Source organism: Pan troglodytes, chromosome 10, assembly GCF_028858775.2.
Source record: "Pan troglodytes isolate AG18354 chromosome 10, NHGRI_mPanTro3-v2.0_pri, whole genome shotgun sequence".
NCBI lineage: Eukaryota > Metazoa > Chordata > Mammalia > Primates > Hominidae > Pan > Pan troglodytes.
In genome coordinates this window covers 9919204-9941136 of record NC_072408.2, presented here as the reverse complement: position 1 = coordinate 9941136, position 21933 = coordinate 9919204, and the positions used below count along the sequence as shown (strand labels likewise).

Below are 21933 nucleotides of genomic sequence, written 5' to 3'. Positions count from 1 at the left end.
AGGCCATCCTGCAGCCCCTTCCTGTCATGCATGTGATGGTCTGTGACCCAAAGGTACACATGCCCCTGCTGAGCTTCATCAAGACGCTGGGGCAGCACAGCTACTTGACTCTGCCCCAGGGGAACATCATCATCCACCACCTTGTAGGCTCAGCCAGCCAGAGCCCTCAGTGAGCAGGACCTGGTGCAAGTGAGGGGACCGAGGGTGGAGTGAGCCAGGGGCAGGGGACAGAGAAGGGAAGGGGTGGGAGCAGAGACACAGAATAGGGGCCTGGCTGGCCTGACAGGGAGGTGCTTTGGCATCCACACCCCTGATCAGTGGGCCAGGGGAGGCCAATACCTGGGAGATTCAGTTGGCATTGGTTCCATGTCTTGATCCTTTCTTTTGTTTCTCCAGAATGAAGAAGATACCCAGCAGATGTGTGCCAAGATTCTACAAATGGTACATACAGGTAGGGCCAAAGAGGCCTCTCCATTTCCTCCTCCCCTGCCTCCCAAGATCACTATTCTGCCCCCTTAGACTGCCTTCTTCCTCCCTCCCCTCCATCTAGCCCCTTGTAGTGTCTCTTCCTCCCCTTCTGATCTCCATCTGTTTCTGCTCAAAGGTCTGGGTCTCCTCTGAGACGTGACTCAGTGGAGCGAAAGACGGGCATTGAAGGTAACTCTGGAGACCTGAGTTTGAGTCCCTCGGCCAGTTTCTAGCTGTGGGCCCTTGAGTTCCTCGGCCAGTTTCTAGCTGTGGGCCCTTGAGTCCCTCGGCCAGTTTCTAGCTGTGGGCCCTTGAGTCTCTAGGTCAGTTTCTAGCTGTGGACCCTGAGTCCCTCGGTCAGTTTCTAGCTGTGGACCCTTGAGTACATTGCTCTCTGGGCTGCACTTGCCCCTTCCGTAGGAGGACTGTGAATTCCTCTCCTCCTGGAGCCACAGCTGCTCTCCCTCCAAGCAAGCCCTATCTCCTGACCTTTAACATTTCCTCTTCTCTGGAATGTTCCCCAGTGAAGGCGATAACAAGTCACACAATTTCAAATTTTAAGAAGCCCCTCTGTTTAAGCACGTCCTTCCTAGTGTGATTTTCTTTTATTTATTTATTTTATTATACTTTAAGTTCTGGGGTACATGTGCAGAACGTGCAGGTTTGTTACATAGGTATACATGTGCCATGTTGGTTTGCTGCACCCATCAACTCATCATCTACATTAGGTATTTCTCCTAATGCTATCCCTCCCCTAGCCCCCCACTCCCCGACAGGCCCTGGTGTGTGATGTTCCCCTCCCTGTGTCCATGTGTTCTCACTGTTCAACTCCCACTTATGAGTGAGAACATGTAGTGTTTGGTTTTCTGTTCTTGTGTTAGTTTGCTGAGAATGATGGTTTCCAGCTTCATCCATGTCCCTGCAAAGGACATGAACTCATCCTTTTTTATGGCTGCATAGTATTCCATGGTGTATACGTGCCACATTTTCTTTATCCAGTCTATAGTGATTTTCATAAGGACCTTGGTTACCTTTTAGCAATAAGGGGTAAGAGAGGAGAGAGTGAGAGAGGGAGAGTCAGAGATGGAGTCAGAGATGCTATGAGCACATGGGAAGAGCGGGCTGTGCGTCCAGGCCTCTACTGCCCCTCCAGGAAAGGGATCCAAGGTTGTGGGGTTGGAGAACTCATGACGGGGACTGACTTGGGCTTGGAGTTGAGGTCCTTGCGTGTCGCCTGCCAGGTGTCCCTGCCGGTACTCATAAACCTTCTATGCCAACCAAGCCACATCTCGGCCTTCGTGGTCCTCAGCAAGGCAGCCAGGAAGGTGGCTCTGCAGGCCCACTCCCTGGGGCCTCACCCTTACCTCAGCAGCTTCCATGGCAGGTGTGAGTACAAGGCTGGGTGGTCTATGGGGAGGGGCAGCCAGGAAGGCTCCAGCTGCTGCAGGCATGGAAGGCAGTGGGGGCAGGCTGAGGCCCTGCACGGGTGTGAGATGGGGAGAGGGTACAGCTCTGCGGTGGGGATGAGGCCACAGATTGAGCCAGGGCCAGGATGAGAAGGGGAAGGTCAAAGGTCAGGGAGCAGCCTGAGGCAGTTAGCCTCTGGCAGTGGAGAAAGGGAGCCTCCTTTGGAAGGGAGCCACCGTAGAACCAGTTCCTTGTCACCTTTAGTCCTCTTTTCACAACACTGGCATCCAGGTGGAAAAGCACTCTTGTTAATTACAAACTCATGGCTGCACCGACAGTCCTGCTCCTTTGTCCTCTTTTTGCCCCACTCTGAGCCTGGCTCTATACTCGTCCCATCCCTGACCTCTAAACCCAGTGGGGCTAGAGAAGGGGTGAGGGTGTCTGTTCAGCACTTCCTCAGTGGTGTGGTCACTGTTGTTAAAGCTGAAGATGCAGTGGTGGTCTTGTGGTCTTTTTTTTTTTTTTTTAATAGCCACTTTATTTGTAGTAGCCCAAACTGGAAGTAAACCAAATGTGTATCAAGAGGTGAATAGGTGAAATGTTCCGTTATATCTGTGCAACATAGTGAACAATATAAGGAAATGAGCAACATACTAAGAAATATAAATAAATGAATTAATTATACATAGCAACATTGATGAATCTGAAAATAATGATGCTCTGTAGAAAAATAAGAAAAAAGAGTACATGTTTCATAATTAGATTTCTATAAAATTCTGGAAATGACAATCATTTAAAATCATATAAAATTCTGGAAATGACAAAATTCTAAAGCTTACCCTATAGTGCATAATGAAAGACTGAATATTGTTTTCATAACTTTATGAACATGGCAAGAATGCACTCCCCTATCACTTCTATTCTGAAGGTCCCAGGCATTAGAATAAAGCAAGAAAAAGGAATAAAAGCGTAATAATTTGGAATGGAAAAAATAAATATTTCTCTACCTGCAGGTAACTTGAGTGTTTACATAGATAATACTAATGAATATACAAAATCTATTGATTTAGCATTTGTAATATAGAAGTTAATGATTAAAAATTTATATATATATATATATATATATAAGCACGAGGTGATTGGAACATGCAGTGGTGGTCTTTAGGCTGAGTGGAGATGTCACAAGGCCTCGGCATGGACACTGATGCTCATTTCCTCTTTGCCTGTGCTCCTGCTCTGAAGAACTGATGGGGGATGCCAGTGGGGGCTGGAGGTGGGCTCCTGGGAGCTCACCCTTACTGTGTCTTCTTCTGTTGCCCTCTCTTTAACTCACCCTCCAAGGTCATCTCCCCACAAAGACTACTGACCCACCTTGTGGATAGTGGTGCTGAGATGGACATGGTGTCATCCATCCAATCAGTTCACAGTAGCCCAGGGCCATTCCATTCCAGGCCTGATGCCAGATATGGAGTGAGGAGGGAGGGCCGAGGGTCACGGGGGTCCTGGGAAGAGGCGCCTCAGGCCAGCGGGCTTGGAGGGGGGGCCCTGGGCACATAGTGGTAGGACTGGAACAGGGGGAGGCAGAGGACATAGGGAGGGCCTGGCTGTCTTCTCTGTGTGGCCTTGTTGTGAGCTTCTCTCTGTTGACCTGGGACAAGTCCCCCTGCCTTTCTGGACCTCCTTTTCTCAGCAAGCATGTTTTGAGTTTCTTAATTTTCCCAGTGCTGTGAAAGACATAAAGAACACGTGGAGAGACAGGATGTGCACCTGGCTTCGAGGGGTTCACAGTGCTAGTGGAGAGACAGGATGTGCACCCGGCTTCGAGGGGTTCACAGTGCTAGTGGAGAGACAGGATGTGCACCCGGCTTCGAGGGGTTCACAGTGCTAGTGGAGAGACAGGATATACACCTGGCTTCGAGGGGTTCACAGTGCTAGTGAGGGAGACAAACCTGGGAGTAACCTCACCACCCACAGTTAAAGGTGACAGAGGTACTAACAAGTGCAATGGGATCTTAGCAGAGCAATGGATAACTTGGCCTCCAGGAGTCACGGAGGGCGTCACAGAGGAGGTGGCATCTGAGGGCATTTTGGGGAACTTGTTCAGCAGGTGGAAAAGAATGGGAGGGCTCAGCTTCAGCTCTACCATTCCATGGGTTTGTTCTAATTTTCTTCTTTGCCTTCATTCTTCTCTGCCTCCCATTTGCTTCTCTGGCTGTTCAGTTGTTCTCCCTGAAGCCCTACAGAGAAAAGGCATTTGGAAAAAACACCCTAAAGCTGTTATATGCTCCGCATCCCATCGCCTCCCTGCACCCCGTCATCAAGTCACATGTGGGCCAGCTGTGGATATGGGAGGTTCCCAAGATGTTGCAGATCCTGGAGGGTGAGGGCTTGTTTGAAAGGGAGGAGAAGTGGGGCTGGGCTGTGAGGCTGACTGTGGAAGGGATGGAGTTCCAAGCTGAGGGATGAATCTTCCTCTGGGTGAGGAGGGGAGCAGCCTCCCTGTCCCTCTGGAACGTCATCTGGGTGGATCTGCTCATGTGGGCCACACTCCATGCTGGGCAGACATGCAGTCCAGAGTCCTGTGGCTCCCGTCTCTTCTTGTGGGTGGAGGACCCCGGAAGAGTGTGGGCTTTGAACCAGACGCACCCGTGTCTGGCCCCTGCCTATCCCTTGGCCTCTGGCATCCCTCTCTATAATAGGAAGTCCCCTCTCCTCAGTGGCATTCCTGGGCTCTGCTCTCTGGTCACACCTCTGTCTCATCCCAGATCTTAGGAAGTTCCTGTCGCTCTCTGAGCTGGATAGTAGAACAAAGCTGCTTCTCACCTGCTACTGGAGCATGCTCTGCCTGCCCCCGTCAGAGGTGATGCAGAAGGAGGAGTCCAGATCCACAGAGGGACAGGCCAGTGTGGTAATGAGCTCTTTGAAGGCTGTCAACTGTTGTTGTTTTTGAGAGGGTGGGAGGCTGTAGGCTTGGAAGTTTTATGGAAGGCCCTCTTGTCATCTCTAAGAAAAACAAAGAGGAAGGCCTCATCAGAGGAAGGGGCTGCTAGGTGAGGCAGCCTCTCCTTCACCCAGGAGATTATCATTCTTCCACGGGGCACTCATTGATGATCACTGTCCCCCTGGAATATTCTGGCCCAAAGGTGGACACTGACTCCCTCCCTTTATTTATTTCATTGTTATTATTATTATTATTATTTTTGAGATGGAGTCTTGCTCTGTTGCCCAGGCTGGAGTGCAGTGGCGTGATCTCGGCTCACTGCAACCTCCGCCTCCTGGGTTCAAGTGATTCTCCTGCCTCAGCCTCCTAAGTAGCTGGGATTACAGGCATGTGCCACCACACCCAGCTAATTTTTTGTATTTTTAGTAGAGACGGGGTTTCACCATGTTGGCCAGGATGGTCTGGATCTCCTGACCTCGTGATCCTCCCACCTTGGCCTCCCAAAGTGCTGGGATTACAGGTGTGAGCCACCATGCCCGGCTGACTTGCTCCCTTTATAGCTGTCATACAGCTGAATCCAGGCTGGAAGGTACAGACATGACTTTCCTCAAGGCCCATGGGTGAGCCACTGCAGGGAACCCAGCGGTAGGAGACTGAGTCCCTTCCTGCAGGGCCACCAGGGTTTCCTGGAGGGAGGGCAGGGGGTTCGTGTCTTCATCTGCATTCTTCTGTTTTCCTCCTAGGAACTCTTTCCTGCTCTCTGAGTATTCCTTTATCTTGACTGGTTTTTCTCATTTTATTGATGCCATAGCTGCTTGGATTTCTTTGAGGATATTAAGAAGAATTTTTTGAAACAGAATGTTCTACTATTTATGAAAGAGTTTGGTTTCTTCAGGGACTGTTGGCTTCGTGTGGTTCTGGTGGTGGTGGGTGGGCGTTTGACAGGGCTTCCTCGTATTTGGGGCAGGCTGGGAATCCTGGCTGCCCAGCAAGATTGGCTTTAATCTGGAGTTGGGTTTCTTTTGAGGACTTCGTTCTGCAGAGTGTGGCCTTTCCTTTTCTTTCACGCTTCTTGCCATTTTTCGGGCCCACAAGTATCTTGTAGGAGACCTTCCAGGCATATCGCCTACTTTCTTGATAAGGTTTTGGTTTAAAGGCAGATACTCACTTTTTCTGGGCAGGTCCACATTATTCATGAAAGGGCAAGCGGGAGAAATGCCCTGTCCTGGCGTTTGTGATTGCCCTGCAGATGGCCAGGCCAGCCTTCTTTCTTCCCTGGTGCCAGCGACCTCCTAGTCATTGCTACTGACCCAAGCAGCACGCACCAGGAGCAGAGCCCCAGAATGGGCACAGCCTAGGGTGTGGGGAACGCAGGGCTGGGGGAATCTGTCAGGGAAGTCTCAACCCAGTAGGATGAGCTATATCCCAAGCAGACATTTGTGCTTTTGTGCAAAAAACAGAGGACTCCATTCAAGTTCACAGCAGGAAGGCAGCACTTGGAAATGTACAGGACAAGTTGCAGGGCAGAATTTAGCAGGGAAGCCTTCCTGGGGGAGAGAAAGAGCCCAGCAGAGTTTAGGAGGAGGAAGGGGCAGTATTGGGGCAATACTCTGAGTCCCTCTTTCCTCCTCAGTCACTGTTCAGGAAGTCCCCACGGTCTCTCTGCAGGCTCGTGGGAGCTCCCAGAACTGAGACACACTGATCCAGGCCTGCTTGGAGGTCAGTGGGATAAGGCCCTTGAAAGTCGGTGTATTGGGTTCCTAGGGTTCTCATAATAACACGCCATAGCTGGCTGGCTTTAAACATCAGGTGTTTATTGTCTCAGTTGTGAAGACTAGAAGTTCAAAGTCAAGGTGTTGTCAGGGTGAGTCCTACTGGAGGTTCTGAGGCAGATCAGCTCCATGGCTCTCTCCTGGCTTCTGCTAGTTCCTGGCACCCTCTGTTCCGGGCCTCGTAGACACATCACTCAAAGCTCTGCCTCCATTTGCACAGGGCACATTCTCGTGTGTGTGTGTCTGTGATGTGTGTGATGTGTGTGTGTGTTCTCTTCCTAATAAGGACAGCAGTTATTGTACTAGGTAGGGCCCACTCTAATCCACTGTGAGCTCCCCTTACCTTGATCTCATCTGCAAAGACCCTCTTTCCAAACAAGGTCACCTTCTGGGTTTTAGGTCGACATGAATTTTGTCAACCCTGTAGAGCTGAGAACAGAGCAGTCAAGGGCGGGAAAAGAGATCAACCTGAGGATGAAGCTTGGGCACAGAGCTTTGAGAGAAGTGTGATCAGGGTTAGGGTCTAAGCAATGTTGGTCTGCTCCCTTGGAGGAGAATTTTCCCTTCTTCCTTCTACTCTTTAGCTAGGGCTGTGGCCACCTCCTCTCTGCTCCCTCCAAGGAATTAAAGGTTAGAAGCATGGGCTCTGCACTTCCCTACCCTGCAGGTCCAGAGCCTGGTTCTCCTGTTAGCTGTGTGGCCTTGGGGACTTATGCCACTTCTCCCTACTCCAATTTCTCTGGGAAAATGGGAGAACAGTAGTACCTGGTTTATGCAGCTGTTCTGCAACTGAGTGAGACAATGTTTATAAAGTACTTGGCTCAAAGGGTTGAAGTTCAGGTTCAGGCAGTTTGCCTATGTTTAAATTGGCTTGGCTGTGTTTTTAGAGATTTGGCTCACTTTATGCTAAGGTCAATGTGATATTCCGGCCTTCTCTTGATTACCCTGTTCCCCACTTACCACATGAAGCTTCAGTTTTCTTTGCCGTTCTTTTGTTGTCAGAATTGAGATCACTCGGGGGTACAGACAGAGTATTTTGTTCAGAAGTTACTGAGGTAATCATTTTCTGTGTGGTTACAGCATGAAATTGATATAATTTAGATTTTAAAATTTGTGTTAAATTTTAGAATTTCTGTTCTCCTTTCTTAATAGAAGATATTGGTGATGTAAGGATTTACATAATTAAAAAGTTACAACTACAGTTGTACTCAGAGTAGTTTTGCTTCTATCTGGATCCTCTTAACCTGTTCCTCAGTCACCCCTAGGGAGAACCATATTCATTGGCTTCTGATTTGTCCTTGCCATTTTTATTGTGGAAAGAAGCAAATGTGTGTTTCTGGTACATTCTGATTTCCCTTTTTTTCTCACACAGTAGGTAGTGCAGTCTCTCCAAGTGCTCTGAATCTTGCTTTTATCACTTATGCACACCAGGTGGCAAATATAGTCCTTATTTTTTATTGTTGCATACATTGTGTGGATGGACTCTAGTTTATTTGATCAGTCCCCTATGGATGGGCATTGGGCTGACTCTAATCAATCATCTTGTTGCTGCTATCTGCTAGTTCTCTTCTTAACTTTTTTTGGATATAATCGTGGATTCACAGGTAGTTGCAAAAGTAGTAGAGAGAAAACCAGGGCATTGGCATCGGTTGGCTATTGTTAAGACTACGGACCTTGTTAGACTATGGACCTTATGCAGCTTTCAGTGTCTGTATGCACTGTGTGTGTATTCTACGCAAGGTGATCTCATGTGTAGTATCTTGTAACCATCTCCACCCCTGCCATTGCCATAGAACTGTCTCATCACCGAGTGGAGCTCACCTCCCTTGTGATTCTCCTTTTGAGCCACATCCCCACACATTGCCCCTGTGTCCCTGGCAGCCACAAATCCCTTCTCTGTTCTCCATCTCTAGTTTTGTCATATGGAGGATGTTATGTACACGGAACCGTGTAGTGTGTAACCTTCTGTAAGACTGGCCTTTTTCACCAAGCTTCCTGCTCTTATGATCCTCCACGCCGTTGCCTGTATCAGTAGTTTATTTATTTTTACTCCTGGGTGGTATTCTCTTGTATGGATATCCTAGACTTTGTTGACTCCTTCACCATTGAAAAATATTTGGGTGGTTTCCACTGTGAGGAATAAAGTTCCTGAATAAAGTTCTTAGGAACATGCATGTACAGGTTTTTGTGAACCTGAATTTTCATTCTTTGGGGTAAATGCCAAAGAGTACAATTGCTGAGTCACATGGGAAGTACATGTTTGTTTGTTTGTTTGTTTTTGAGATGGAGTCTTGCTCTGTCACCCAGGCTGGAGTGCGGTGGCGCGATCTCGGCTCACTGCAAGCTCCGCCTCCCGGGTTCACGCCATTCTCCTGCCTCAGCCTCTCCGAGTAGCTGGGACTACAGGCGCCCGCCACCACGCCCGGCTAATTTTTTGTATTTTTAGTAGAGATGGGGTTTCACTGTGGTCTCGATCTCCTGACCTCGTGATCTGCCCGCCTCGGCCTCCCAAAGTGCTGGTATTACAAGCGTGAGCCACCGCGCCCGGCCCATGTTTGGTTTTTTAAGAAACTGCCAAATTCTTCTCTAAAGTGGCCGTACCATTTTTCAGTCACACCAGCGATGTATGAGATGTTCAGTTTTCTTGCATTCCTGCTAGCACTTGGTTGTTTTTTTTTTTTTATATCTTATCCAATCTAACAGGCATAGTGATAGCTCATTGTGGTTTTATTTTGCATTTCTCTAATGGCCAGTGGTGCTGACCATATTTACATGTGCACATTTTCTGTTCGGCTACTGTGTTGGTGAAATGTCTGTCCATGTCTTTTGTCTGATTTCTCATGGGATTTTTTTTTAATGTGTTGAGTTTTGAGAGTTCTTCCTAGATTCCAGATACAAGTCCTTTGTCAGATATGTGGTTGTGGTTATTTTCAATCGGTCTGTAGCGTGTCTTTTCATCCTCTTAATAAGACCCTTCACAGAGCAAAAGGCCTACATTTTCATGAAGTCCACTTTATCAGTTTTTATTTCTATGAATTGTTATTTTGGTGTCATCTCTAAGAACTAGGTGTTAACTATTTCCATGTTTTTCCTTACTCACTAGAGTCTTCTTTCTACATTAGGGGAAAAGGAGGTGCCTCTGCTACTCTTCCTACCCAAAGCACTGGACCCCCAGAAGCTGCATGCTGTGCTGGCCTGGCTGCTGCTCTCCCCATACTCCCCAAGCGGGGGGGCCTGGTCCCCCCTCCCACCACCTCCAGCTACACTTTCCTTTCTTAAAAAACCTAAAAGGCTTGTCCTCCTTCACTCTAAAGTTCTTTCAGGAATGCTTCTGAAACAGCGTGTCTCAAACTTCGGCGAATTCCACCCAGAGTCATAAAGACGTTTCACAAGGAGACCCCCTAGATACATGCATCTCTGGCAAGTTAGCAAGTGTTTCACAGCACAGCGCTTACCTTTGTGGCATTTGATGTACACTGATAGTTTTTATTACGCTATGCTGTGCTGTACTATTCTTTTCAGAGCCAGTCATAGCTGACCAAATGGATGTCACCACCTTCTAATGGATCTAGATTTGCAGCTAAAATCCTCCAAAAATTCCAGCAAGGACAAAAATGTCTCAGGCCTAGATTTGCCACCAGTGCCCTCTTCTGGGCAGCTTTATTATAAGTAATGTCACGAAACACTTGTCAATATATGTATGTGTGCACTGAGTCTTACCAGAAAATATACTTAATGTCTGTTGGTTATAGCCTAAAAAGTTTAACAAACTATGATTAGAAGTTTTCCTTGTCAGGAAAGGCCAAACTAAAAAGGGCATTGTGTGTGTGTGTGTTTGTGTGTGTGTGTGTGTGTGTGTGTGCATGTGTGTGTTGGGGGCTCCTGTTCCTCTAAGACGATGACAGAGGCTGTGCAGGTGTTTTCTATGTGATCTCCTCTCCTCCCGCAAATTATTCCCAGAGGAGGGATCTCAGGGACCTGCCTCTGCCTCCCCAGACATGTTCCCACATTTGGGTCAGCCTGGGCAGAGGGCAGAATAGCTCACATCTCTGTGTGGAGAGCAGGCTGGGCTCACTGCAGGCCTCCCTGTCATCATTCATCTTCACTTCACAGGTCTCATCCTGAGACGTCTCCTCCTGACCCACCATGGCTGCCTGGCTCTCCCGGGAGTGGCACCTACAATGTTCAAGATAGAGAAAAACATCAAGACCTGCCAGCCAGCCCTTCTCCCCTTCCCTCAGCAAGTAAAGCATCACACACGCACATATACATACACACAGAAACACACACACACACAAGCACAGATGCACACACACAGGTGCACACGCACGTGAACATGCGTGCAGTTGCTGTGGGCTCATACTCTTGTGAGAGCCATTGAAGCCGTGGAACCATTGAAGTGTTGAGATCGGGGTGAGGGTTCCGTGTGAGAGGGCATTTGGTATAGATCCAAGGAGATCTGAGTCCTGACCCTAATTCACTTACCGTCTGGTCCAAGTCACTTAGCCCAACACATGCCTCAGTTTCCCTTTCTATGAAATTGGAGTGACATATGCCCTGCCTGACTCAGAGGCTTGTTGTGAGTCACAAATAAAGCAACAGATGAGACGGTGCTCTGAGGGTTGAAAGAGCCAGCTTTGACGGAGCGTCCCGAGTCCATAAAGGGCAGAGTGGGCCCATGAAGAGGCTGCTCCCCGCCAACCCACAGCTGTGACAGCTGGGCCTTTGGCATTTGTTTGGCTGTAGCTGAGGTGTCCCTGGCATCCTACTTTGATGATGCCCTTGATTCTGAATCTGGATCCCTGGAGTAAAGACCCAGAGAGGAAGCCTCACCTAGAGGGGTTTGCTCTCCTGAGCAGAGGGCACTGAGCCTGAGTCCCTGCTGAGCCTGAATCCCTCCTGAGCTCCAGACCCTCCCACACCAGGGCGTGGATTTCCCTGCTGGGACAGGGTCTTCTGCTCGCCGGGTTGTGTCTTCCTTAGCTCTGCACCACGAACTCTTCCTTTTCCTGTCTGAGCTCAGCTCAGTGCCTCCCTCCATCTTTATCCTCAGACCCCAGAGGGCATCAACATTGGGAAAAGATCCCAGTTCATCCTTTCGGAGCTGAGCACTAGTCAGTGCCCTGGCTCTGAGCATCTCAGGCAGGGTAGGGGCAGTTTTGTCTCAGGGAGGCCTACAGATCGCTACCGGCCCCGCAGTGGGAAGGAAAGATGAGAGGTGGGAGCTCCAGAAGGATTGGGAGGGGAGGGAGGTGGAGTGGGCTTTGGCGAGGCACGTGGGGAGGGGCTGGAGACGCAGAGCAGCAGCAGGCAGGCAGCAGCACTTCTGGGGGCCACAGGGCACAGGACATGCTGGTCCATCCTCAGCACAAGCAATACTGGCACTACAGCTGCCCTTAGCCTTTAGCTGCGACACAGAGGACAAGGCCCGGGAGCTGAGACGTGGGCTATGCGCCTCTTCTTCACCAAGCTGAAGCTTGGCTCCTTGTGTTGTTTGTACCATCTGCAGTGGGCAGAGGGAACCGACGCTTCATGAGCACTGACTGTGTGCTGGGCACTGTGCTGGGTGCTTTGCATGTATTTTGCTCTGTGGAGAGATGTATCTGTGGGGACAAGGAAATCCCCTGGGGTCTCCTCCCCCAGCTCCTCTAAACATCCCTCTCCCCTTATGTCACAGAGAACAAAGCTTCACATGAAAATGCCCTTAGAGGGCAGGGACTTAATTCACCCTGAGACGCTAAAGACGGACATGGAGCCCTCCTTAAGCAGAGCCTTCATGAGGCCAGAGGGGAGAAGGGGTGTGGGGACTCAGCACATCCTCAAATTTGGCTAATTAAACCTGGAATTGATTGAGACATGTCTCAGTCACTCTTCTTAACAAGGTCAACCGAGGCACAAGCACCAAAATCCACCTTTCGTGCCCACTTTTAAATAACAAAGGAAATTACAAAATATTTTGCGCTGAATGAAAATGAAAACAAAATTTGTGAGCTCCAGCAAAAGCAGTGCTTGGTAGGAACTTTACAGCTCTAAGTGCTTAAATTAATAAAGAAGAAAAGTCTAAAATTAATACTCTAAGTTTCCACCTTAGAAACCTAGTTTAGTTTCCATTTGCAGCTGTAATAAATTACCACAAACACAGTGACCCAAAACTACACAGATTTAGTATCTTACAGTTTCAGAAGCCAAGAGTCTACACTGGGCTTCATCTGGCTGAAATCGAGGTATTGACAGCACTGTACTCCTTCTGCAGGCTCCAGGGGAGAATCTGTTTCCATCCTTTCCCAGCATCCTCCGGCTGCCAGCACCCCTTGGCTTCTGGCTCGCAGCAGCAGTCACATCACTCCGACCTCTGCTTCTCTGGTCACATCCCATCTCCGGCTTGTTTTTTTTTTTTAATTTTTTACTTCCATAGGTTTTGGGGGAACGGGTGGCATTTGGTTACATGAGTAAGGTCTTTAGTGGCGATTTGTGAGATTCTGATGCATCCATCACCCAAGCAGTATACACTGAACCCAATTTGTAGTCTTTTGTCCATCATCCCCTCCCACCCTTTCCCCCTGGGCCCCTAAAGTCCATTTTATCCTTCTCATGCCTCTGCATCCTCTTAGCTCAGCTCCCACTTATGAGTGAGAACATACGATGTTTGGTTTTCCATTCCTGAGTTACTTCACTTAGAATTATAGTCTCCAGTCCCATCCAGTTGCTGTGGATGCCATTAATTCATTCCTGTTTATGGCTGAGTAGTATTCCATCATACATATACCACAGTTTTTTTTATCCACTCATTGATTGATGGGCATTTGGACTGGCTCCACATTTTTGCAATTGCGAATTGTGCTGCTATAAACATGCGTGTGCAAGTATCTTTTTCATATGATGACTTATTTTCCTCTGGGTACATATCCCTTAGTGGGATTGATGGATCAAATGACAGTTCTACTTTTAGTTCTTTAAGGAATTTCCTCACTGCTTTCAATCGTGGTTGTACTAGTTTACATTCCCACCAGCAGTTAGAAATTTTCCCTTTTCACTGCATCCATGCCAACATCTATTACTTTTGGATTTTTTGATAATGGCCATTCTTATAGGAGTAAGGTGGTATCACACTGTGGTTTTGATTTGCATTTCCCTGATCGTTAGTGATGTTACTCGTGTTCTCATGTTTGTTGGCTATTTGTATATCTTCTTTTGAGAATTGTCTATTCATGTCCTTAGCTCACTTTTTGATGGGATTGTTTGCTTTTTTCTTGCTAATTTGTTTGTGTTCCTTGTAGATTCTGGATATTAGTCTTTTGTTGGATGTATAGATTGTGAAGATTTTCTCCCACTCTGGATTGTCTTTTTACTCTGCTGATTGTTTCTTTCGCCGTGCAAAAGTTTTTTAGTTTAAGTAAGTCCCACCTGTTTCTCTTTGTTTTTGTTGCATTTGCTTTTGGGTTCTTGGTCATGAAATCTTTGCCTAAGCCAATGTCTAGAAGGGTTTTTCCAGTGTTATCTTCTAAAATTTTTATTTTTTCAGGTCTTAGGTTTAAGTCCTTGATCCATCTTGAGTGGATTTTTGTGTAAGGTGAGAGATGAGGATCCAGTTTTATTCTCCTACATGTGGCTTGCCAATTATCCCAGCATCATTTGTTGAATAGGCCCTGCCTCCCTCTTACAAAGACTTGTGATTACTTTGGATCCACCCATATAATCCAGGATGAACTTCTCATCTCCAGACCTTTACTTTAATAACATTTTTAAAGTCCCTTTTGTCATGTACAGTAACACATTTATAGGTTCAGGGGACAAAGATATGGGCATCCTTGGGAGGTCATTCTGCCTACCAGAGATGCAAATACCAAAATGGATAGATAAAGAAATAGAATACCTGAATAGTCCTGTACCTATTAAAAAACCTGAACGTGTAGTTTAAAAATCTTCCCACAAAGAGACCTCTGGGCAGACATGGCTTCGTTCTGTCAAACACTTAAGAAAGAAATGAACCTTAACTCTTCACATTGAACACAAAAGTTAACGTGGAGTGGATCATAGACCTAAACTTGAAAGCAAAAACTATAAAACCTCCAGCAAAACAAACAAACAAACAAACAAAAAAGAGAGCATGCTTATAACCCTGAATAGGCAAATAATTTTTGATAGGACACAAAAAGCATGAAGCATAGAATAAAAATCAGTATATTTTCCATCAAAATAAAAATCTTTGCTCTTCAACAGATATTAAGACAATGAAAAGGAAAACCACAGGCTGGAAGAAAATATTTGCCATACATACATCTGACAAAGACTGCTTTCCAGAATGTAGTAAGAAGTCTTATGATATAGTTTAAATATTTGGCCCCACCCAAATTTCATGTTGCATTGTAATCCCCAGTGTTGGAGGTGGGGCCTGATAGGGTGTTTGAGTCTTGGGGGCGGTTCCCTCGTGGCTTGGTGCTGTCTTCAGGATGGTGATGAGTTCCTGTGAGATCTGGTTGTTGAAATGTGTGTAGCACCTCCCCCCCACTCTCTCTTGCTCCTGCCTTTGCCATTTGATGTGCTGACTCCTGCTTTGCCTTCCGCCATGAGTAAAAGTTCTGTGAGGCCTTTTCAGAAGGTACGCAGATGCTGGCACCATGCTTCCTGTACAGGTTGCAGAACCTTGCCAACTAAACCCCTTTTGTTTATAAATTGCCCAATCTCAAGTATTTCTTTATAGCAATGCAAGAATGTCCTAACACATCTTACAACTCAAAAATAAGAAGGCAGACAATTCAATAGAAACAGTGGGCAAAGGAGATACACAAGTAAACAATAAAACACATGTGAAGATACTCAATGGTGTTAGTCACCAGGAAAACACTTATTAAAACCATATTCATATGCAACTACTTGCCCACTCAAATGGATTAAATAAAAAAGGGATGAAAATACCAAATGTTAGCAAGGATGTGAAATACCTGACCCTGTCATATGTTGCTGGCAAGAATTAAAAATAGTACCATCGGCCAGGCGCAGTGGCTCACTCCTGAAATTCCAGCACTTTGGGAGCCAGGTGGATAACCTCAGGTCAAGTGTTCGAGACGAGCCTGGCCAACATGACGAAATCCCGTCTCTACTAAAAATACAAAAATTAGCTGGGCTTGGTGGCAGGCTTCTGTAATCCCTGCCACTTGGAAGGCTGCGGCAGGAGAATCGCTTGAATCCGGGAAATGGAGGTTGCAGTGAGCTGAGATCGCGCCACTGCATTCCAGCTTGGGTGACAGAGCAAGACCCTGTCTCAAAAAAAAAAAAAAAAAAAAAAAGTACCATCACTTTGGGGAACAGTTTGGCAGTGTCTTATTCAGTTAAATACATATTTTTATGTAATCCAGCAATTTCAATTCTATAATTTTAGTCTTGATAAAACAGATGAAATATGTCCACACAAAGACTTGTCCATTAATAATCACAGCCAAGGCTGGGCGTGGTGGCTCACACCTGTAATCCCAGCACTTTGGGAGTCCAAGGCAGGTGGATCACTTGAGGTCAGGAGTTTGAGACCAGCCTGGCCAACTTGGCAAAACCCCATCTCTACTCAAAATACAAAAATTACCCAGGTGTGGTGGTGCATGCCTGTAATCCCAGCTATTCAGGAGGCTGAGGCAAGAGAACCACTTGAACCCGGGATGTGGAGGTTGCAGTGAGCCGAGATCGCACCACTGCAGTACATCCAGCGTGACAGAGCAAGACTTTGGCTCAAAAAAAAAAAAAATCACAGCCACTTTATTAAAAATAACCAGAACTTGGAAACAACCAAAATGTTCATCAACAGGTGAATACATAAGTGATGGTATATCTTTTGTGAATACGACTCAAAAATAAAAGGAACAAACGAGAGATTCCCATAACAGAATGATTAAGCCTCAAAAGCACTATGCTGAGCAAAAAAGAAAGACATGAAGTAGTACAAGCTGTATGATTTCCATTTATGTGAAATTCCATAAGAGGCACAAATAACATATATTGACGGAAAGCAGATCAGTGGTTAACTGGTGCTGAGGAGGGGAGGACTGACTGCAATGGGGCATGAGGTTACTTTTTGCAATAATGGAGATTTTGATTGTAGTGGTGACTACGGAGATGTATATATTTGTCAAAATTCATTGAACTGTGCAATCAAGATGAGTGCCTATTACTGGATATAAATTATAAGTCAGTAAAGTTGATTTTTAAAAAATAACAGCAAGAAGTTAAAAAATGAAAGTTCTTGGTCCTCATTCTTAGTGATTCCAATACAGCAGGACTGATACAGGGCCCAGAAATTTGCATTTTCAACAACCCCCATGGATAATTATGCTGCAGGCTGTTTCACTTATAGTATTTGTCTCTATCAGCACACAATCCTGGGCAACAAACCAAATAGGCAAGCAAAGAAAGTTCAGAAGAAAAGAGTTTGAGGTTTTGTGTGTCCTAGTTCCACCCCCCAACCTCCATTCTTTAGATGGAATGCTGGTCACTACCAAAGCATCCTCCAGGGTGCTATTTCCCCCAGCCGTGGGCTCAGCTGTGGATAAGCTTCCTTCATTCATTCTTTACAAAAGGAATTTTGCTAAGAAGGTACATGGGATAGAAGCAAAATAAAAACACATCAGAACTGCAGAGAAGTCATTGTATTTTCATAGCACAAATAACTTCCTATAAGGTCATGCAAGTCTGGCACTAGAAGGGGTTGGGTGGCCCAGCTCATTGGGCACATGGTACCCACAAATATGCCTATCCTGGAAGAGCAGGAGGTCAACAGGAGCCCGATGGGCCACCTGTGTAAAGAATGCAACAGCATAACAACAAATATGCTAACACCCACATCCCAGCCTTCTTCCTACCCTGCTCCTATAAAAGGGAAGAGAGGGTAATTTCCCTGCCAAATTAGATTAAACCATACTGCTCTGTTTCTGTTTGTTAGTCTTTTACTGCTATCTGCTGTATCTTCCCCATCTGTGGCCCACTGTTGTCTCTACCTGTTGAAATCCTTCTCATTCTTCATGGTCCAGCTTGAATAACACCTCCATCAAACCTTATCAGATCATCATAGTCAAATGAAGCCTCTCCCTCCCTTAAGCTCTGTGGCACTTGGCTTGAAGAGCTCTTACAGAGATCTTGACTTGTATTTTACTGATTCATGTGCATGACATATCTACTCTACTATACTGGAATCAATTTGATTACAGAAACAATAATTTCTTATCTATGCCTGGTGGAGATCCTAGTACATTACTTTGCACATATGCATCTGGCAGGTCCTTTACATAAAATTATTATAGAAATGAATGATTTGGTTGATGCTGATTAGTATCTCTGAGCTTTTGCTCATGCTGCCCTTCCTTTCTGGAAAACTTTTCTCACTTTAAGAGTCACCTCCTCCTGTAGTTCATAAATGTTTGTCAAATAGAATGATTTATTCAGAAGTTTCTGGAAGAATTAGTCCTTGCTACAGAGGGCCTGGTTTATTTAGTTTGTATTCCTAGTAGAAACAGCCAAAACCGTCCTGGGGTCTCACTCCCAGAGAAAACCCAGCATGAACAGTCTTCCCACCCCAAGTTTCATCATGGCTGAAGGAAGGAGCAGGACCAGATGCTCTTTAAGGTCGCTTAGAGCTCCAGGATCCTTGTGTTCCAGGGAATTCCCCGGAACAATAGATTGCTGCGAGCAAGAGGCGAGTGTGGGCTCTCCTCAGCAGGTCTCTAGATGGATTCCAGCCCCTGGAAGGCCTGGGCCTGGGAAAAGAATTTGTGCCCCTTCAGGGACCCACGCCTTCCTCTTCTCCAGCTCATTTCTCTCTTTCTTTGCCCCCACCTTCCCCTTTTCTTCTTCCTCTCTGCCAGCTTCTCCCCTTCTCTTCCTTTTTTTCCTGCTTCTCTTCTCCTACCGGCCCCACCGCACCTTCCCTGTATCACCTCTTCCCCTTCGCCTACTTTCCCGTCTTGCCAGTCAGATTCACCGTCCTTCTCGGGTCGCCTGCGTTATCCTGCTTCCCTCCCACGCCCCGACACAGGCTCCCTCTCGCTGGCCTCCTCCCTCTCCTCTCTGCCCAGCGGGAGACAGAGCCTCCTCTGGACGCCAAGAGACAGGAAGGGGTGCTCTGGGCCGCGGCCTCTCCCCGTGGTGAGTGTGTGACAATTGGGGTGGCGGTGACGCGGGGCTGGCGGCGGGAGGGAGGCTGGGCCCGTGGGAGAGGACCGCTGGGCTGCTGGGTTCCTGCGCCCTCGCGCTCCCAGGCGCCAGCCCAGGGGCAGGCAAGGCGCAGGCGGCGGTGGGTGGCATCGAGAGCCTGCTGGAGAACCCGGTGCGCGCCGTGCTGTACCTCAAGGGCTCTGGGCCATCCATCGTGCAGAAGCAACAGAGCCTCGTCCACATCCAGCGCCAGCGCATCGACGAGCAGGAGCGGCGGCTGGATGAGCTGAGCGCGGAGAACCGCAGCCTGTGGGAGCACCAGCAGCAGCTGCTGCAAGCCCACCCTTGTGCCCGCCATCGTCGTTGCCGGTACTGGCCTTCTGGGCCACTGCTCTCACCGTTGCCACTGGGGGCCAGGAACCTCTCCAGGACCAGGGACAGCGCTCACCCGCCACGCCACACCCCGCGCCCGAGCAGACGCCGCTTAAGCACCACGGACAGCTCCTGGCGCGGCCCCAGCCTCCTGGCTGCCGGGCTCATACAGCCCAAGCGCCCCACCAGCTCCCGGGACACTTGGGGCCGCTACATACAAGTAGAAGGAGGGGTCACCGAGTTGCTGCGCTGCTCCCGGAGCCCTTCTTCAGTACAAATGCCCCGCGCCCTCGGCAAGGGCGTCCTGAGCAGGAGACCTGAGTGAGCGGGGAGGAGCAGATGGGCACTGCTGTGGTGGGAGCAAGGGAAGAAAGTGGGTGTGAGAAGGAAACGGGGAAATAGAATGCGCAGGAGTCTAAAGGACCGGGGTGATGTGGCGTGAAGGGGTGAGAAGACGCTTGGGGACAAAAGCGTGACAGGAGATTTGGGGATGACGAAGGAACGATATCTGTGCTTGAGAAAGTTTTGGAGAATGTTGGAGCAAAAAAGGAGTAACCAGACCATCGGTAGGGGCAAAGGAGGAAATAAATGGGTTTTAAGCGACTGGGGACGTTGAGAACTGGCGGATTTAAAGGGGACTAGACTGGCAGGAAGTTTGAGTGAAGATTAAACTGAAGAAAAGAGAACCACTGAAAGATTTTTTTAAGTTAGGAAAAATTTGGAAGGAAGTTTGGGTAGTAAAAGTATTTGAATGGTGAGTGAGATATGAAAATATGGAGACTGGGAAAAAGGCATGTGAAGGGCTTTAACAGGGCTGGGGCCCAGGAAGAATAGTACTCGGGTACAGGATAATTCAGGAGGCAGAGGACATAGCTGAAAAGCAGGAGTGATATGGGAAAGCAGGGGAGCTGGAGGCAGAGGAAGAGAAAGTGTAGCTCTTTACCTGTTGCAGTGGGCGTCACAGCCAGGAGTGGCTCTTTAGGGGAAGCTTTCTCTGCTCTGACCGGAGGGGGCACCTTTCTTCTGAATTCCTGCAGAGCTGAAGCCATGCAAGGAAGCATCCCATCAGACTAATGGAGGACTCAGGTATAGCTTGAGGACTTGGTCTGGTTATAGCTTTTTCCTTCAACTCAAGAAGGATTTCCATGCAAGGTCATTGGCCATGATGGAAAGGGAATGATGATACAGGGGACAGTTGGCAGATGGAGTTGGTATTTGGATGTCCTGGCTGTTTAAATCTTCCTGTTAAGGCCAGCAACTGCAAACCTGATTTCCTCTTGGTTATCTGCTGATCACTGAAATCTCATCTTGGGTCCTGAGAAAAATGTTAACTTCCCAGGACCTAGGGCCTAAAGCTCTTTCTTCATTCATGAGGTCTGTGAACTAGGCATATGGGAAGAAGACATGAAAGGGGCTGGCATGAGCTCTCCTCTGTACTGGAAGGCTGCGGCTATGTCAGCTTTATTTCTCTGGTTAGACAGGTCATGGGGAACAAAAGGGAAGAACAGCTGGAGGAAATCACACCTGGTCAGCACCTGGCCTTGACAATGGTTATGCTAAAGGGGATCGGGAAGGGGAAAGTAGAGCTGGGAATCTCATCTTCATATAGTTTCATGTGTGCTTTAAGTCTGGGGGATACTTGTGAAGATTTCCTGTATTCCATAAAAGCTTATTTTCTTCTTGCATCTGCTGTAGAGTTAGAGAAGTTGGGTTAGGGCATGTTAGCTCACAGGGTAGGTTGACCAGAAGCATGGAATCGAAGAGGTGATGATCTAACGTGATCTGGCTTGGCAGACCTACAACATTCTATTCAGGCCCCAAAAAGACGCTGTTTTCTACCCCAACTTCCTCAATGGCCCATTTGCGCTTCCCTCAGTCTCACATGTTTGTTTTGTTTTGGTTGTTATTGTTTTGTTTACTTGTCTGGCAAAAGCAGAAAAACAATTTTCCCTCAATGCTCAAGTCTCATCAAAAAGGAACATTTGGAGGTGCACAGTGGCTCACACCTATAATCCCAGCACTTTGGGAGGTTGAGGCAGGCAGATCATCTGAGATCAGGAGTTCAAGACCAGCCTGGACAGCATGGTGAAAACCTGTCTCTAATAAAAATTTAAAAAAAGTATTTGCGGGCAAGATGGCTGAGTAGGAAGAGCTGTGGTCTGCAGCTCCCAATGAGATCAATATAGAAGGCAGGTGATTTCTGCATTTCCAACTGAGGTACCCAGCTTATCTCATTGGGACTGGTTAGACAGTGGGTGCTGCCAACGGAGGGTGAGCAGAAGCAGGGTGAGGCGTCACCTCACCTGGGAAGCTCAGGAGGCTGGAGAACTCCCTGCCCTAGCCAAGGGAAGCCGTGGGGGACAGTGTCTTGAGAAATGGTGTACTCCGGCCCAGATACTATGCCTTTCCCACAGTCTTCGCAACCCGCAGACCAGGAGATTCCCTTGGGTGCTTACACCACCAGTACCCTGGGTTTCAAGCACAAAACTGGGTGACCATTTGGGCAGACACCGAGTTAGCTGCAGGAGTGTTTTTTCATACCCCAGTGGCTCCTGGAACGCAAGCGAGACAGAACCGTTCACTTCCCTGGAAAGGGGGCTGAAGCCAGGGAGCCAAGTGGTCTAGCTTAGCAGATCCCACCCCCATGGAGCCCAGCAAGCTAAGATCCACTGGCTTGAAATTCTCGTTGCTAGCACAGCAGTCTGAAGTCGACCTGGGATGCTTGAGCTTGGTGGGGGAGGGGTATCTGCCATTACTGAGGCTTGAGTAGGCAGTTTTAACCTCACAGGGCTTCCAGGAAGTTCGAATTGGGTGGAATTCACTGCAGTGCGGCAAAGC

At 47.8% G+C, this 21933-nt stretch overlaps 1 protein-coding gene across 1 annotated transcript; it reads left to right on the top strand.

Annotated features, from left to right (window-relative positions):
* Positions 1 to 1568: 1568 nt before the first annotated feature.
* Positions 1569 to 21217, top strand: LOC134807445 (uncharacterized). Its single transcript, XM_063785359.1, has 5 exons — positions 1569 to 1852; positions 4119 to 4255; positions 4641 to 4783; positions 11642 to 11735; positions 18720 to 21217. The coding sequence occupies exons 1-5, from the start codon at positions 1569 to 1571 to the stop codon at positions 19418 to 19420; spliced, it is 1359 nt and encodes a 452-aa protein (XP_063641429.1). The 3' UTR covers positions 19421 to 21217.
* Positions 21218 to 21933: the final 716 nt, after the last annotated feature.

Excerpts from the sequence above, each read along its gene's own strand:
- LOC134807445 (XM_063785359.1), top strand. The coding sequence starts at position 1,569 with ATGAGCACATGGGAAGAGCGGGCTGTGCGTCCAGGCCTCTACTGCCCC. Across the intron at positions 1,853-4,118 it reads CTCAGCAGCTTCCATGGCAG|AGAAAAGGCATTTGGAAAAA; the intron begins GTGTGAGTACAA and ends GAAGCCCTACAG. Across the intron at positions 11,736-18,719 it reads CTCTGAGCATCTCAGGCAGG|TGTGTGACAATTGGGGTGGC; the intron begins GTAGGGGCAGTT and ends CCCCGTGGTGAG.